The 18,168-nt window shown below is 43.5% G+C and overlaps 2 protein-coding genes across 2 annotated transcripts in view; both read right to left on the bottom strand.

The window, feature by feature from the left end:
* The window catches only part of metrnla (meteorin like, glial cell differentiation regulator a), a 96,845-nt gene that overhangs the window by 65,338 nt on the left and 13,339 nt on the right, over nucleotides 1–18,168 (bottom strand). The gene's annotated exons all lie outside the window — the stretch shown is intronic.
* LOC137050837 (uncharacterized) lies at nucleotides 12,751–17,757 on the bottom strand. Its single transcript, XM_067428788.1, has 2 exons — nucleotides 16,269–17,757; nucleotides 12,751–12,951 (listed from the first exon to the last, which is right to left on the bottom strand). The coding sequence occupies exon 1, from the start codon at nucleotides 17,303–17,305 to the stop codon at nucleotides 16,328–16,330; it is 978 nt and encodes a 325-aa protein (XP_067284889.1). The 5' UTR covers nucleotides 17,306–17,757; the 3' UTR covers nucleotides 12,751–12,951; nucleotides 16,269–16,327.

The raw sequence follows: 18,168 nt of genomic DNA, 5'->3' as shown, positions 1-18,168 counted from the left end.
AGACTAACAGCAGTAGTCTCTACAAAATGATAGATTGGGACCATTGTGCCTGGTTCCACTACCTGGAAATAAATAAATGCATGCAGTCTGTAATTTGGGCTCCTGTTAAAGCACACAAGAAACTCTTTATAAAGACCAGTAGCGCAGGCAGCCAACTCAAACCAGAGTCAGGTCAGGTAATCATCAGTGTGTTTGACACACATCCAGCCATATCCATGAGGTTAACCATGCAGACAAGACAAAATACCCATCAGGAACACAGACAATCAAAGGGATTCAGCAGAGCTCAAATCAATCCCTAATTCTGAAAGCAGGGTTAGGTTAAGAAAAGACAAATTCGTTGCTTTCAATTAATTTCAGTGCAACTTCCTTTCCACTTACACAAAACTAAGCTGGAATGGCATAAACCTTACAAACAAGGCCTAATCTGTGTGGTTCCATAGATAAACATACACATTCTTCTGCCGTCAGTAGCAATCATAAATAATAATCAGGTGAATGTTAAAAAACAAAATGGCACAAAGTGACAGCGTCCTTTTGTTTCGTTTTTCTGGAGCCCCAGCATGCACTTCACAAGAGTTCATGTGAGCAGGAAATGCACAGGCATTGAATTAAATAACCCCAAACCCTCCCCATGCATCATATGACAGAAAATTATAACCAAACTTTGTAAAGCATAAACAGACAGACAAAGGGTGAAACACAAGGGAGATAATCTAATTTGGGTGTCCTGTGACGTGCATTTGACTCCCTCTCTCAGTCCTGGAGTCCTTGAGGGTGTGCGCTTTTCCATTCGTTTTTGATCACAAGTTCAAGGCCTTAGACTCAAGCCCCCCGATCAGCGTTGTGTCCTTTGTTTGCACCTATTTGGCAGTCACAGCATCATCACATGCTTTATCAGCACAGATCGTAATCTTTCCTATACAAGACAACGTCAGACTACAGTATGTTGCCCTGCGGGGCAGGTTCTCTCACTTTAGTGAATAATGGGTGGTGTAGCCTAGCGGTTACAGATCGTGTGGCTTTGGTTAAAACTGTCAACTAAATGAGAACGCATCAACATTAGCATTGCTGCTGTTATATACAAAAACACTGGTGAGTGCACAATAAGAGCATTGACCAATGTCTCTGTTTAAGCATTTACTGAATCTAATAACACCATAAAAGTGGAAAACTCATACTGACATAACAGACGGCGCTCTGAAATGTTGGAGAAAGCAGAACAGCGCCTATGAAGAGTTTCTTTAAGAGAAAAAACAGCAGGGAGACATTTTTAACAAAACAATGCTAACTACAGTCTGTAAACGCAAAAGGTTTATAGGGAGGAAAACCTTTCCTTAACTAATTTTCCTTAAAGCAAAGCCTTTGCCACCTGGAGCTCTCTTTCAATGATTTATGGGTGAAACTATTAAACTAATGACATCTGAAGAGTGTGCTGTAATTTAAATCTTTCTAATGGAAGTCTACTGAAGTGATTCTAACAAAATGAAACGGAAAGGTATGTAAACAAAGACTTCTGCCATGAAAAGTATAGTAAAAATAAGCCTTGTCAAGGGAGATTTTATGGAGTGCTGCTAAACGAATCAGACAAGCCGTGCAAGAGTCGGAGACTCGCGTTCGACATTTAATCAGGGTTTCAGCTTGACCCTAGAGCAACGAAATCCTGGATCCAGCTGTGCCTAAGATCCAGAGGTGTCCAGGGCTGGCCAACAGGCCCAGAGTGTGAGGAGCCCTGCCACTGACCCCTCCTGGCCTCCCTGTACGTGTTTGGATTGGCTCAACAAGATCCCAGGGAATAGCCGTTAATCTACAGAAGAACCTCTTTTTAATTATCGGAGAATTCTGAAGGAATTGAATAATGAAATCCAAATGCTGGGTGCGGGCAGGAGAGGGTACAAGGGAGAAAGGAGATACGGCTCTGTGGCTAGTGCTGACCCCTGGCTGATCCCACACGTGTATGGCCTCCGGTAGATTGACTCCAGGTAGAGCGGGTTACTGTGAGCTGGAACAAAAATCCTGAATAACATTCTGACTAATGGGATCACACTGGTCCTGACTACGTTATCCACCAACACCATGAGAGACCATCTCTTCCTGATGCAGTGCAAGGATCTGGAGTGCAGCAACCTTTGAACCCGCACTGATTGGCCTCATGTGAAGCGAGCCATGTATAAAGGCAAAAGTCCAATGTTAGACGCCTTTTGCGGGTTGAGATCTAATAGTAGTAACTCAATAGCGCTACGCGGCAGACACACCACAGCACACTGTCAAATCCGCATACAACATAATACCGGAGCAGCCTCATTCATCTTCATTCAATGTGACACACAATCATGATTATGATGCATGGCGTTCCATCTGTGTTCCTACTCCCAAGACGCAAGGGAAGTCTGGAAAGATAGAGTGGACTTACCATGAAAGGCGCTTCGCTGCAACTTAGAAAAACACCACAAAAGCAAATTACAACATCCTCCTATCATTTGCATCTGAGGACAACACACTCTCAGTGATTCTCAGTGGACCACCCCAAAAGTCGGACTGACCCCTGTGTCTCTGGCTGCGGCTGCTGGAGTTAGGCCAGACCAAACTAGTTGTCCTCCCTCTACGGGACACATCGCAGTGAACTGGCTCTACTGCTGCTCAGCCAGGCGCCGGAGGACCGTTTCGGCAGCCGTTGGCTCAGCAAGAAACAGACTCGAAAGGGGGTGGGAAGAGCGCGAAGGCTGACATCGTGCTCCCAATAAGGCTCAAAACACACCAGAGGACGCAAGGAGCAGACAAGGGTCAGGGGACCAGCTGGCTGCTCTTTTGGTGATGAGCTCATTCTGGACAAGAGCCAGACAGGCCCTGAAGCTTGAGCTTTCCTTATGAGGTCACCACTAAAACACACTCAAACCCTGCTGAGCTAAACACCGTCACAAAAGGGGTCGAGCATTGATGGAAGCACCACGGTATTTTACTTTCATGGTAAGCACTACGTCACATTACGCTAACGAAGAAGGTCCTGTTAGGCAAAGAGCAAACAGTACTGGAAGAAAAAAGTCCTGAGAAGATATGAACCAAAAAAATAATCAGTGTCAATCACAGGGTGAGATCATGGCAGGCTGGCGAGGGAGGTCAATCGGAACATTTTTTGGCTCTCAGGGAAGATTCAAGAAAGTGCCAAGAGAAGGCTGCTGTTGTTGTTTTTTAGATTGCAAGCATGCTTTAAATTGCCAATCCAATTAGCAAGAGATGAGGCCTATATTCCTGCTTCCCTCCACCACCTCGTCTCCTCACACTCACCTGGTTACTATCCTTACCAGAGACAAAGGGGGAGTACTCTGGGTAGGGATGTCCCGATCCGATCACGTGATTTCAGACTCGATCGGACGTTACCTCTCGATCAGGACTCGGATATATATGTATTCTCTATCTTTTTTTTTTGTTTTTTTCAAACATCAATATTTATGTGGTGGCACAGAGTTAGACCCTTTTAACTCCACACAGAAACAGCAACGCGTGCGGCATGACGTCACTTTTTGTTGTTTAAATCAAGCCTTCAGCACCGGCAGCACCCCTCTCAGAAACTGAAGCCTCCGCCCAGTATAGCCGCACCTCTGTGTTTTCTAATGGACGCGAGGCAAACTAAACAATCAAATTACAATTCAAATATTTGTTCCCCAAAGTTAGTTTATGTCACTGAAGGCAGTTATCATCATTGCATTTACATTTACATTTACATTTATGCATTTAGCAGACGCTTTTATCCAAAGCGACTTACAACTCAGGAGAACAGGAAGCGATCCGTCAAGAAGAGGCAAAGAAACACAAAAAGTGCCCCAAATACCGAGATTTGTATACCGGTCAGATTAGCAAAAACCAGAAAAGGGAAGAAGAAAGGAGAATTTTTTTTTGATGATTTCATTTCAAGTGTTCGTTTTTTAAAATAAGTTTCGTTTTAGTTAGTTATTTGATGCTATAAAACGGGGTGTGTGATGTCATGATTGACAGCTGTCTTCTCTGAGTGAAGTTGTCACCGAGGCACTAACAGACTTTTTTTCAGGATTTTTGGGAGCAGATTGGAGCTTTAATTTCTTAATTTCCAAAACTGTTTATTTCACACCAACATAATTAATTGTTCTGCATCTGTGAGAGTGTGGGCGGGCTTTTGATATCGCCGTTGTACTTCCTGCTCTATGCAACTCTGGTCCCAGAGTTTTTTTTAATATTTACTGTTGCACTAAAATCCAAAAGTGAAGACTTTACATTATTTATTACTTGATTATTCAAGCTACCTCACAGAAGTGCTGTGTTTGTTAACAGAGTTGTTGAATGTTAAAATAAGGTGAATTAAATAAAAAATAAGGAACATCCTGGATCGTTTTTTCGCTCTTCTTTATTCTTTTTTTTATGTATTATAGAAGTATCGGATCAGGACTCGGTATCGGCAGATACTCAAAATCAAATGACTCGGACTCGAGGGCAAAAAAATCTGATCGGGACATCCCTAACTCTGGATTCAGAGCCTTCCCGCCTCGGACAGCACGCCAAATACACATTCATTTACTTGATCTGATTATTTGCAAATACGTACTCATGAAAAGATAATAGAATCTAAAGTGGGCACTTTAGTAAGTGCACCTGCACTTTTGCAAATGCAAAACAAAAGCATGCAGATCAAGAAGCTCAAGAGGTTTAGTTGTTGTTGAAGCCAAACATCAGAACATGACAATGAGTTCAGTCCTTCAAGGTATCTATGGGATGTGTTAAAAGAGCAAATCAAATTCAGAGCTACTTCACAGAAGCTTCTTAGCTATGCAAGCTCGATTGCATTTTCCATTGTGTTCTCGAAACTCCTCAGACCACAATCATAGTTATGGATGGGAACAACACAATCACATGAGAATTCGTATAAATAATGTGTGCAATGTCGTGTAATGTATACGTCAAAATACATTTTTCGCGTGCATATGATATGCACTTTATGCACAAGCCCACCCCCCGCATAAAGTGCGTATCATAGGCACGCAAAAAAATAATAATTTGGCGTATACATTACACGACATTGCACACATTATTTATACGAATTTTCAGGCTCATGGGAATCGAAAGGACTGGAAACGTCCTGACTTCTCTTAATGATTCGCAATCCTTAAGGGTGCCATTAACAAATTTGTTAATTAATTCTGAAGAAGAAATATTTGGAAAAGAAGAAATCTTATAGCATTCTCTTCACTCAGAGGTCAAAATCAGAACTACACACTCTAAATAATGCTGGGTTAAGACTGTTGGATAATTTTTGTTGGTTTATTTGATCACATTTTAAACACCATTGGGTAGTTTCAAATTTCCAGTCGTTGGGTTAAACCTGCTGGGTCGCAATACTTGGTTGATTCTACCCAGCGCTTGGTTGTTTCACGTGCTTCCCGCCCGGATTCGTTTAAATTCGCTCCCAAACTGTCATTTTGAGGACAATGCAAAAGGGAAAGCCACTGGTTGCAGATTTTTTAAGATAAGTTCATATATTCATTAATAATCATTTTAATTAGCATAATTATAGTTTTTTTCTACTTCGAGGCAACAATTCTTAAGCTTACATGACGTTAAGACGACAAATGTTTTACCTCAGAATCCGATGCAATGTAACATTACTGACTCGTGTTAGTTTAGGTAGGCATGTGAGATAGATTAATACAGTTTGTGATTACACAGAACCATGATCCCCTTACGAAAATTGAACATGGTTATATGTAGGGATGTCACAAGTACCAGTAACGTTACTTCGGTACCAAGTACATTCTGAAATGTAAAAAAATGTGACGATAGTATAACATCGACTCACAATTAGACTATTTGGTCCCGCAGCTGCGTTCAGTCGCGTCACGCAGGGCTCCAGACTGTAGCCGAATATATACCAGTGTCTGTGTATATTAAATACTATTTAAATATTACTCTTCCATGTTTTGCTGTGTGAATGACGGGGGCGCGTGTCATATCATGCACAGAGACCCAAAAGTCACGGCAACCCGTCAAAATAAAAGTTCGATTTAAACGTGAATAAATTGACAGAATATGTTAGGTTTGTAGTTGTCATTGTTGTCAATGTTAACACATTTGTGTATTGTACCATTTGTCAAGCAATAAAAATGATTGTTTTAACAGTCTAAACATACATTCTTCATTTGTTCTTTCATGATTGTCTAGTTTTGTAGGCTAATGCACAGGAGATTTTTTAAGAACAACCCAGAATAGCAAATCCATTAATGGTAAAAAAAAAAAAAAAATTGACTACTTTTTGGGTTTTCTCAACAGCCCAGCCTGCTGGGTTAAAATACCACTGGGTTAATTTAACCCAGCAAGTGTTCTGTCCAATATTTACCCAGCACTGGGTTGCTAATTGGGTTGTTTTTAACCCAGCCATTTTTAGAGTGCATTTTGACATTTTTTTTCCCTTTTTAGGAAGCGTCATAAATGCAGTCCTTTAAAATTGGCTCCAAGTATACATCAAATAAAAATATTAAACCAAGCTAGAGCAAAACTCATAATATGTAGGCCTACAATATATACACAATCAAATGAACAGCCAGTCAGTATCTACACAGAATCACAAACTGTCTCAATTTAACTGGTTCATTTCCAGTCAGCCTGGATGCAAGTTTTAACTTTTTGTTTAGTAAATTAGTGAGATTATGTATGCACTTCGATTGATTCACAGCGTCCCTCCTTCATTTAAAAAGAGCTGGATTATAACCTTTATCTCCACACCATAATCTCACAGTGATTAATCTTTTTGAATCATTAAAATATTTAACGAGTCCAGAGACTGTAGTGTACACCACAAGTTCTTAAAGGTGTGCTCAAAATGAAGTGCTCATAAACGTAACGTCTTCTCACTTTAAACTGACTAAAGGCTTGAACTTAGCAACAGTAGGCCTGTTTGATGTCACAGCTTAACAAGCGGGTGACACTTTTAAAAGCAACTTTATGGGTGCCTTGAGGATTGTTACTGCTGGAGGATCACAAGAACAATACACGGGACTCAATGCTCGCTATGCACTGGCGTCAGCCTTTAACTACTGGTGTAAAGTGTGTTTCTTGCCTTACTCTTCCTGGAACATCTGACACATACACACACACACACACACACACACATACACACACACACAAACAGACACACATTTTTTAGAGGAATCTGGTAACTTCAGACAGAAAGTGACAAGGAAATGAGAGGCTAATTGGGGGCAGTCTACTTTATCGGAAAGCAAGTCTACAGATTCAAAGAGGACAAAGACACAGGAAGCCACAATATTCGTAGACCAGCACGACTCAGTAGCTGATTTATTTTAACATGATAAGACAGAACATATGTGCTATAATGCAAACAAAAACTTCCCGGCACATTCAAACACCAACAGCCTGGGTGTTATGACACCAGGCATAGTGACACTGGTTTTAAAGGAACAGTTCAACCAAAATGTAATGTTTTGCGAATATTTACTCAGCTTTATGTTGAGTAAATGTCCTCAAGTCAAACCTATATTACTTATGTAAATCACAGGTAACACTTTACAGTAATGTCCCGTTAGTTAAAGGGTTAGTTCATCCAAAAATGAAAATTCTGTGATTGATTCCTCACCCTAATGTCGTTCCAGACCTTCGTTCATCTTCAGTACACAAATGAAGATATTTTTGATGAAATCCGAGAGCTCTCTGACCCCTGCATAGACAGCAATTAATCAACACTTTCAAGGTCCAGAAAGGCAGGAACGACATTGATAAAATAGTCATTGTGACTCCAGTGGTTCAACCTTAATTTTATGAAGCGACGAGAATAGCAAGTTTTTGTGTGCAAAAACAAACAAAAATAATGAATTTATTCAACAATTTTGTTGCCCCTGTTCTTAGTCTTCCACTGAGTTTCCATTGTAAACAATGTTCCCTCTCATTTGTTGTCTCGCTGAGCAAAACTTCTCTCTATTGAGCGGAGATTTTGGTCTCCTGAGCAAAAATATTCTTCATACCAAATGTGTACAGCATACGTGAACACACACAAAAAGTGGTTTCATCATTCAGTTATAACTTTTAATTTTAATGTGCCATTTATATTTTATTTAACCCTTGATGTAACTTAGTGATATATTATATATATATATTCTCTTAAACTCCGAGGACCCTGTACAGGGACTGGAATGACATCGTCATGTATATACTTCCCATTTTAAATGTCTGTGGAGGAGCTCTGATGTCATATGTGGTACCATTTGAAGATTAGATATGCATCACTTTGGCATTTGTTTTACACAAAGTAATGTATTTACACTAAATTACTCTGGTGCCATTTCCCACTGGATTTGGCCTACCCAAATGGAAAAGCCTCCCATACACACATACCGTTGTCTAAGTTCAAGTTATTTTACAGGAAACCATTTAGTTACATAAAACACTGCTAAAAGGAATAAACATGTAAGTATATGTTGTGTAAGCTGTTATAACCCCCCCAAAAAAATTAGGAGCTCTTTTTTTGTTTATTTTTTATTAATACATTTTTGAAACTGTGTAACTCAGGCCATGTGTGCTCTAGGACCCTGCAGACACTCTGGGCTGCTTCCAGCATGTAAAATTAATTTAATGACACTGGAATATTGCATTTATATCACTGTATATGGTGATGGGAGGGGGTGGTGGAGGAGGGAGGGGAAAAAAAGGGGGGTCATCCTTTCAAAACCCATTTGAATAAATCTTGCTTACAACATGACACAGACAAACTTCTTTTTTCCACTATTTTCTGTAATTTAGTGGAAACAGCCCAAACTGTCTGCAGGGTCCTAGAGCACTACAGGGCCTGAGTTACACACTTTCAAAAATTAAGTTATGAAAAAAAAAATCAAAAAGCGCCTCCTTTTTGGGGGGGTTATTACAGCTTAGACAACATATACTTACATGTTTATCACTTTTAGCAGTGTTTTATATAACTTTAAAGGGTTTCCTGTAATATGGGGAACTTTTCAATTAGGGTAGGCCAAATCCAGGTGGAAATCCCAAAAAATGGCCCTGAGTGTAAGAGGGGATATATATATATATATATATATATATATATATATATATATATATATATATATATATATATATATATATATATATATATATATATATATATATATATATATATATATATATATACACACACTCTAAAAAATGCTGGGTTAAAAACAACACAAGTTGGATTGAAAAAGCCAGTAGTTGTTTTTTTTTTAACCCAGTGAATGGACCTATTCAAACAACCCAATTTCAGAAGTCAAATCAAGTACATTTTAATTTGACAGAGATTGTTTTTTTTTTAAATGCTGTTAAAAATGTAGTTCACCCAAAAATGAAAATTCTGTCATTAATTCCTCACCCTCATGCCTTTCCAGACCCGTAAGATCTCCGTTCATCTTCAGCACACAAATTCAATTTCAAACACAAAACACTGTTTTGTGCACTCAAAAACTATTCTCGTCGCTTCATAAAATGATTGTAGAGCCGCTGTAGTGAGATGAGCTTTGTATCGACGTCTTTAGTGCCTTTATGGGTCTTGAGAGAGGAAATGACATTGGTGTCAATGAAGGCCGTTATGAGCCATCAGATTTCAACAAAAATATCTTCATTTGTGTTCTGAAGATGAACGGAGGTCTGACGGCTGTCGAACGACATTAGGGTGAGGAATTAATGACAGAATTTTCATTTTAGGTTGAACTAACCCTTTAACTGTACAAATCTTCTTTGCTAAAAAACTTATTAAAAACGTCCTACATATTTTCTATATCAGGTTTTATTTATTTTTTTATTTATTTTTTAATGGCAAGGATCCCTAAACAATCCCCTTGTGAGATAAATTCTTTATAAGGCTTACAATATAATATAATTTGAACAGCCTATAATATAAAAACTAATTGAAGTATTTTAAACTGATATAGGCTATTATATCAGTTTAAATGTTTAAATTTGTATTAAAAAAAAATACAGTATACAGTGAGTATTTCCAAAGGAACATGTGAACTCTTTTATAGTTATCTAAAAATCTCTGAAACCCAAACCAACTGAAGTGTTACTGATGTGTTTTGTGTTTGCACGCTACACACTTTTTTCTGTATTTTTTTTTTTTACAATGCTGGTAACTGTACAAATATTCACCAAGAAAAACGATATCAATTGTTTTTTTAATGGCAATGATCCCTAAACAATCCCCTTGTGAGATCAATTCTTTATTAGGCTTACTATATAATATAATTACAACAGCCTATAATATTATAATATAATATAATATATATAGTAAGTATTTAAACTGATATAGGCTATTACATAAAAAAAGAGAAATAAATAACCGTGAACTCTTTTATAGTAATCTAAACCACACACACGTTACTGATGTGTTTTGAGTTTGCACCATAGACTGTAAAAATAAAAATGGAAAGAATAGGTTAGTGTCCGTGACGTCACCCATAGGATTCTGAAGAGCAGTTTTTTTTATTTTATTAAATGCATAAAGGAACAATAACAACAATTTTCCTCATTGTCACCACAATAAAGGAATAATGCACCATGGTCCTTTGTTAACACAGATACTGTAGTTCTCATAGCTTTTGTTTTTAGAAAACTCAATGGATTCAAAATGCATTTGTAAACCTTTAGTTACTGTTGTTACGTCCGACAAGTTATGACACTCTCACACCACACATCATGTTCTCACGTAGTAAAAAATAGGCTACATCACGGCAAAAGAGGAAAATGACAATGTGCTCACAGGCAAGACAGAGCAGTTTACTTCTGATATGAAACAGTCTCAACTTTCACATTTTTTAAAAAGATATTTAAACAATAAATACAGTTTTGTGGCTCTTTACTATGTCGTGATCGCTGTAGCACCTCAGTTAAAGCTGCTTGTGATCATCTCTTCCTTCTAGTTACTTTATAGCATCAAATAAACATGAATGAAAATCAGAAGGACTGTTGATTTAACTGCGGGAAAACACCAGTACACACCGTTTTTCCAAGTTCAAGTCCACTGAAGTTAATCTAACTCCCCTGACTGCTTTGTTGGACAAAATTATGATTGGTCAGATCGCCTGTCAATCAAACTCCAGGCAGAGTGAATTTACATAATCTAACTAAGTGGTTTAGGAGTATTTTTCAAGAACCGATGTTAACAAATGGAACCATAATGTAAAGTGTTACAAAACTGCACTCTTTTTCATGCAATTACACTCTACTCTATGACTACTTTTATGATATGATTTTTGGCAGACTTGTCATTTTTTGACTGAACTGCCCCTTTAAGAGTATCTGTTTATACTTCATATTAGATTTAAACAGAAGCAAAGAAAAATGAGCACAACACATTGCTTCATTTCAAATGTAAACAGAAGCAAAAAAGAAAAGATGTGAGCACAGCACATTACAAACCTAAAACGGATCATAAAGCTAAAAACATGTCAATTAGGCTAATCTATGACCTCATTAGCAAGTCTAGATTTGACATCAACCGCATGTCAGCAACCAAATATGACCTCTCGAGTCAATTAGCGAGATAATCTATAGGCGTCTTTCTGCACGCGCTATATAAAAACGGCCTGCCTATTAACCTGTGGTCTATAAAAGCACACGACTTAGCAATTAGCCCACATTCCCGGCGCGATCCAGCAGTCTCCGTCCCCAAATTACTATAATTCCTAACAACAACGTGGCAATTTCTAAGGCAGGGAGCGCATGCCTCTCAAACTGTTCATTAAGGCTTTTGGAAAGATATAAGAAAAGTGGTTTCCTGGAGAATGACCGCATCAGCTGTCATAATCATAATTATAGCATCTCTGCTATTTCTACTGTAATCATATAATTACAACATATCTGGTATTGAATCATATAATTACATTATTTGGCCATCCTCACAAAAACATATCCTTTCTTAGGCCTCTATATTTTCGAAAATGAAATATCTGTGGGTGTCCACAGATATTTATGAGCGAGCCACGTGTTTGGCTTCAGGACCTCTTGTTTGAGTCCGCTAGCTCTGATATAGATGATAACATGGTGATGAACGGGCAAGAATTTCATATAGCCTATCTATTTTCTTAAAAACATTTCCTGTAGATTCACATCCCGCCACACATGGGGATTGAGATCTGAAAACATGATTCTTTTTGAAGCAGAAACCCCTATCTGAAAACAAACAATGGCTCATTTAGTTTTTTAACAGCATTGAAATCACAGTTGTCTCAGCTAGTTTTTCATGTTTTAGGAAATTTATCTCTTTAATAAAGTGGTTCTTGACTCTGTGTGAGATAAAATGATATTTTCCTCTTTTATAGCCTTTGAAAGTTATTAGTGCCGGCAGCTGCCATGCTTTCAAAACAATGAGTTCAGGCAAAACTTTGATTCCGTAAATATCTTTCTAAAATGTCTGCACATTTTGGATGTTCCACTATACCTTAAAGGGATAGTGGTGGCCCAGTAGTGCAGCCGTACTAAATTAAACCAAAACACAACGAAATTGCCACAACACAACGAAATCGCCGCAGCACAACGGAAACACCACAACACAGCGGAAATGCTCCCGACCACGAGGGGGCTCTCGGAGTGCAATAAAGTTAGTTTCCCTTGCCATTGCTCTATAGATTGGCCAGTCTTACAAAGATTTAAACACTACGGTCATTTTTAAGTGTGTAACTGTAGCAAAGTTCGTGAATGTGAGGAAGGAAGAGGACACGGGGGTTCGGCTAGACGGTGGTTGCTCTTTTATTTTGTAACTCAATAGTCAAACACACTCAATAGTGTGGCTTCTCTCAGACTCAAAACAATAGCGATCACTTCCGGGTCGGCACTTCCGGCTTCCGGCAACTCAGTCTCTGTATGGGTTTGGCAACAACCGTCCTGACTCTCTCTCTCCCTGGTCTCTGGTTCCGCTGGTGTTTTATCCCGTCTCCGCGCTCATTACTGGAACAAGAGACAGGTGTTATTAATCTGCGTCCAACCCACTCACTTACCGCTCGTCCCGCGGCCCTCTCTCCCGCTGCAGACCTCGCTGAACCACGCCCCCCTTGCCACATACCCCCACCGCCCGACTCAGGCCGGGGAGCCGTCCGGCCTGCAGCCCCCCCCCCCCCCCCCCCATTTCTGGAGAGGAAATCGGCCACAGCCATCTGAGCACCCGGCCTGTGGACCACCTTGAACTTAAACGGCTGAAGAGCCAGATACCAACGGGTGATCCGCGCGTTGGTATCCTTCATGCGGTGGAGCCATTGGAGAGGAGCGTGGTCCGAACAGAGAGTGAACTCCCGCCCCAGGAGGTAATAGCGGAGAGTGAGAACGGCCCATCTGATGGCCAAACACTCCTTTTCTATGGTGCTGTACTTAGCTTCCCTCTTGGAGAGCTTACGGCTAATGTACAGCACCGGCCGCTCTCCCCCCTCCACCTCCTGGGCCAGGACTGCGCCCAGCCCCCTGTCCGACGCGTCAGTCTGCAACAAGAAAGGGAGAGAAAAGTCAGGGGAGTGTAAGAGCGGCCCGCCACATAGAGCAGCCTTTACTTGGGTAAAAGCCTGTTGACACGGCTCCGTCCACTGGACCGTATCTGGTAGCCCCTTTCTAGTAAGATCCGTCAAAGGGCTGGTGAGGTCCGAATAATTTGGTATAAACCGTCTATAATATCCCGCCAGCCCCAAGAACTGTCTTACCTCCTTTTTGGTCTTGGGCCTCGGACAGGTTGCAATTGCGGCAGTCTTATCAATTTGGGGACGCACCTGCCCATGACCCAAGTGGAAGCCCAGATACCTTACTTCCACCCGCCCAATCGCACACTTCTTCGGATTGGCCGTGAGCCCCGCTCTCCTCAGCGACCTCAGGACCGCCCTCACATGCTGCATATGCCGCTGCCAATCGTGACTATAAATCACTATGTCATCCAGGTACGCAGCAGCATATGCAGCATGGGGACGCAAAATCCTATCCATGAGTCGCTGAAAGGTTGCGGGCGCCCCGAACAAGCCGAAAGGAAGCGTGACAAATTGGTGTAATCCAAACGGCGTGGTGAAAGCTGTTTTTTCTTTGGACAATGGAGACAAGGGGATCTGCCAATAGCCCTTTGTTAAGTCCAGTGTCGAATAAAATCGAGCCGTGCCTAACCGATCAAGCAACTCGTCAACCCGCGGCATTGGATACGCGTCGAACTTCGACACAGCGTTCACCTTGCGGTAGTCCACACAGAACCTGACCGAGCCGTCTGTTTTGGGGACCAAAACTATCGGGCTCGCCCAGTCACTGTTGGACTCCTCGATTACTCCCATGTCGAGCATTGCGCCTAATTCGTCCTGAACTACTTTTTTCTTGTGCTCAGGCAAGCGATACGGCCGGCTGCGAACTACCACGCCCGGCTCGGTCTCGATATGGTGCTGAATCAAGTCGGTACGTCCCGGTAGGGGCGAGAACACGTCAGCGAATTCCGCCTGCAATTTCGATAAATCAGCGAGTTGTAACGGTGAGAGGTGATCTCCCCCAGGGGCCAACGCGACTGATTGTGCTTTAATGCTCGCCTCTGGCCCGAGATCATCCTCTCCCCCGATCACCGTTGCCAACAACACCGATTCCACCTCATTCCATTTTTTTAGCAGATTGAGGTGGTATATTTGACGTGCCCCGTTCCTATCGGATCGTATCACTTCATAATCGAGCTCTCCTATCTGCCGTGCGACCTCAAACGGCCCCTGCCACTTTGACATTAATTTTGAGCTCGACGTTGGGAGTAGAACGAGCACTTTCTCTCCCGGTGTGAATTTGCGTAGTTTAGTACCCCTGTTATATGACCGGCTCTGGCGGTCCTGGGCTTGCAACAAATTCTCCCTAGATAGCCGCCCCAATGTGTGGAGTTTTGTTCGCAAGTCCATGACGTACTGAATTTCGTTTTTGGCCAACGAAGGCCCCTCCTCCCAAGTTTCTCGTAGGACGTCCAGCACCCCCCGTGGCTGCCGACCGTAGAGAAGCTCGAAGGGGGAAAACCCCGTGGAGGCTTGCGGGACCTCGCGCACAGCAAATAAGAGGGGTTCTAACCACCGATCCCAATTTTTGGCGTCTTCCTGTACGAATTTACGGATCATGGATTTAAGAGTGCGATTAAATCGTTCGACCAAGCCGTCTGTTTGTGGGTGATAGACGCTGGTTCGAATGGATTTAATGCCCAATAATCCGTACAATTCGCTTAACGTGAGTGACATAAACGCCGTGCCTTGATCAGTGAGGATTTCCTTCGGAATCCCCACCCGGGAGATTAAACGAAACAGTGCGTCCGCAACACTCTTCGCCGAGATGTTGCGGAGAGCCACTGCTTCCGGATATCGTGTTGCGTAGTCCACGATAACTAGCGCAAAACGATGTCCGCGTGCGGATCGCTCTAATGGCCCGATGAGGTCCATCGCAATTCTCTCGAAGGGGACCTGCATTAATGGAAGGGGGCGCAATGGCGCTTTTGGGGCGGCCAGTGGATTCACCAACTGACATTCCGGACAAGACGCGCACCACCTGCGCACATTGTCATGAATGCCTGGCCAAAAAAATCGGGTCATTAAACGATTCAGCGTGGCCGCCTGTCCCAGGTGGCCCGCCATTGGGTTAGAATGAGCCGCCTGGAAAAGCATTTCCCGGCGGCTCTTTGGTACTAACAGCTGGGTTGTATCTAGCTTTGTCTGAGTGTCTTGGGTCACTCGATACAACCGATCCTTAATTATGGCAAAATATGGATACGAGACAGGCAAGGCAGGTTGGAGAGACTGACCGTCAATCGATCGGACCTGTTGGAAGGCATTTTTGAGGGTCTCATCTTGTGACTGCTCCAGCGGAAAGTCATCGCGGTCCGAGAGAATCAGTCTCTCGACCCCGCTCGGTTCCGCTGAAGCTGTCCTCAAGGGTCCCGTCTCAGTCTCCCCAAGCTGCACTCGCGCCGCCCCCCTCCGAGCCTTTTTCTCCCAAGCGGCATCCGCGCATAACGACCCCAATAACGCCGAAAAGGCGGGCCAATTTGTCCCCAGAATTAGCGGATGCCGGAGGTGTGGACTAACCGCCACCTCTACACTATGCTTTTTCCCCCGAAATTGTATCGTGACCGGGACAACCGGGTATTCCACCACATCCCCGTGCACACACCGCACCTTAACCACGCGGCTTGTATCCAATGCCCCAGGCTGCATCAGGCTTTGATGGATCGAGGTTTGGTTACATCCTGAATCCACCAAGGCCTGATATGTACCCCCCTTGATACTCACAGGAATTTGGTACTCTCCTGCTTGATCGGGGGTGGTCCGCTGGACGTCCGGGATCCGGATCATTGTTCCGCCCCGGCGGCGGGGAGTGGGTTGGAGGATGAGCGCGGAAAGGGGGCGGAACCAGAGCCATTGTCACTACCAGCCCCCAGCGGCCCCGCCCCCCTGGGCGGGACCCGCGAACTCCCGGACGGTCCAAGGCCCATCCCACCCCGGCCTCTGGGGGGGACGCGAGGAGGGCCTGGAGGGCGGGACCTGGGGAGAGGGACAGGTCGAGAGAGAGAGAGAGAGGGGGGAGAGAGAGAGGGAGAAGTTAGTGGGGGTTCGCCGACCCCCGGGCACGCCACCAGGTGGTCCTCCGCCAAGTTGATGGCCGTCTCCAGCGACGTGGGCCGGTGGCACTGGACCCACTCGGCGGTCTTCCTGGGGAGCCGAGTGATAAACTGCTCCAGCACCACCAGATCGACAACATGGTCCACGTCGCTGCCGCCGGCCAGAAGCCATCTGCGGCACTCGTCCCGGAGCTGTTGGGCCAACGCGAAGGGTCGACCGGACTCACCGCACTCCAGGGACCGGAAACGCTGACGATGTTGTTCCGGGGTCCGGCCGACCCGCTGAAGGATGGCCTTCTTTAGATCATCGTAGTCCAGGAGGTTCGCGACCGGTAGTTGTTGCGCGGCCGCCTGGGCTTCTCCAGATAGTAGGGGGATGAGGCGCACCGGCCACTGTGCCCGGGGCCACCCGCAGGCCTCCGCGGCTTTCTGGAATAGATCGACGAAGGCCTCCGGGTCTTCTTCCGGCCCCATCTTCTGGAGGGGCACGTGACCCGGTGCGCTGGCCCGTGCGGCGGCCTCGGCGCGGACCTCCCGGTCCATCCAGCTCCGGAACCGCTCGCGGTCCTCTTGCTGGCCTTGGACGATCGCCTCGAAGCGGCGCTCCTGTTCGGTCCGGAGGTCCAGCAACGCCTGGTGGTGTTCTTGGTGGAGGACCGCGAGGGAGTTGATGACATCCGCAAATGGCGAGGCGGAGGGCGTTGTCATGGCGGCGGCACTGTCCTACTTCCTTCCCGGGTTTCGGCACCAGTGTAGCAAAGTTCGTGAATGTGAGGAAGGAAGAGGACACGGGGGTTCGGCTAGACGGTGGTTGCTCTTTTATTTTGTAACTCAATAGTCAAACACACTCAATAGTGTGGCTTCTCTCAGACTCAAAACAATAGCGATCACTTCCGGGTCGGCACTTCCGGCTTCCGGCAACTCAGTCTCTGTATGGGTTTGGCAACAACCGTCCTGACTCTCTCTCTCCCTGGTCTCTGGTTCCGCTGGTGTTTTATCCCGTCTCCGCGCTCATTACTGGAACAAGAGACAGGTGTTATTAATCTGCGTCCAACCCACTCACTTACCGCTCGTCCCGCGGCCCTCTCTCCCGCTGCAGACCTCGCTGAACCACGCCCCCCTTGCCACAGTAACCATTGTATATCGACAGGAAATATCAACTCAAAATCACCTACAGGCATTATAGCTGCATATTTATACTCAAAACGCTTTTACTCGCTGCCATGGCGCTTGATGCCCAAGGGAACATCTGCCAATTCCACCATGCAGTTGAAACATGTAATTTGTATGAATTAAAATTACTTTTAACATTCAAAAACAGACATGTTAAAATCCCACAGCTTTTTGTATTCTAAAAAACTGACTAAATGCATAACATTAGAATTTGAACATTTAAACAAAACAAAAAAAGTAATTTTAATTAATAAAATTATACGTTTCAAACACATGGTTGGAATTGGCAGACGTTCCCTTAGGCATCAAGCGCCGTGATCGTGAGTAAAAACGTTTTTGAGTATAAATGCTGCTTTAATGCATGTAGGTGATTTTGAGTTGATATTTCATGTTGATAT

Source organism: Pseudorasbora parva, chromosome 2 (genome assembly GCF_024679245.1).
Source record: "Pseudorasbora parva isolate DD20220531a chromosome 2, ASM2467924v1, whole genome shotgun sequence".
NCBI lineage: Eukaryota > Metazoa > Chordata > Actinopteri > Cypriniformes > Gobionidae > Pseudorasbora > Pseudorasbora parva.
The sequence above is the reverse complement of the archived record's forward strand: the minus strand, read 5'-3'. Positions and strand labels throughout refer to the sequence as shown.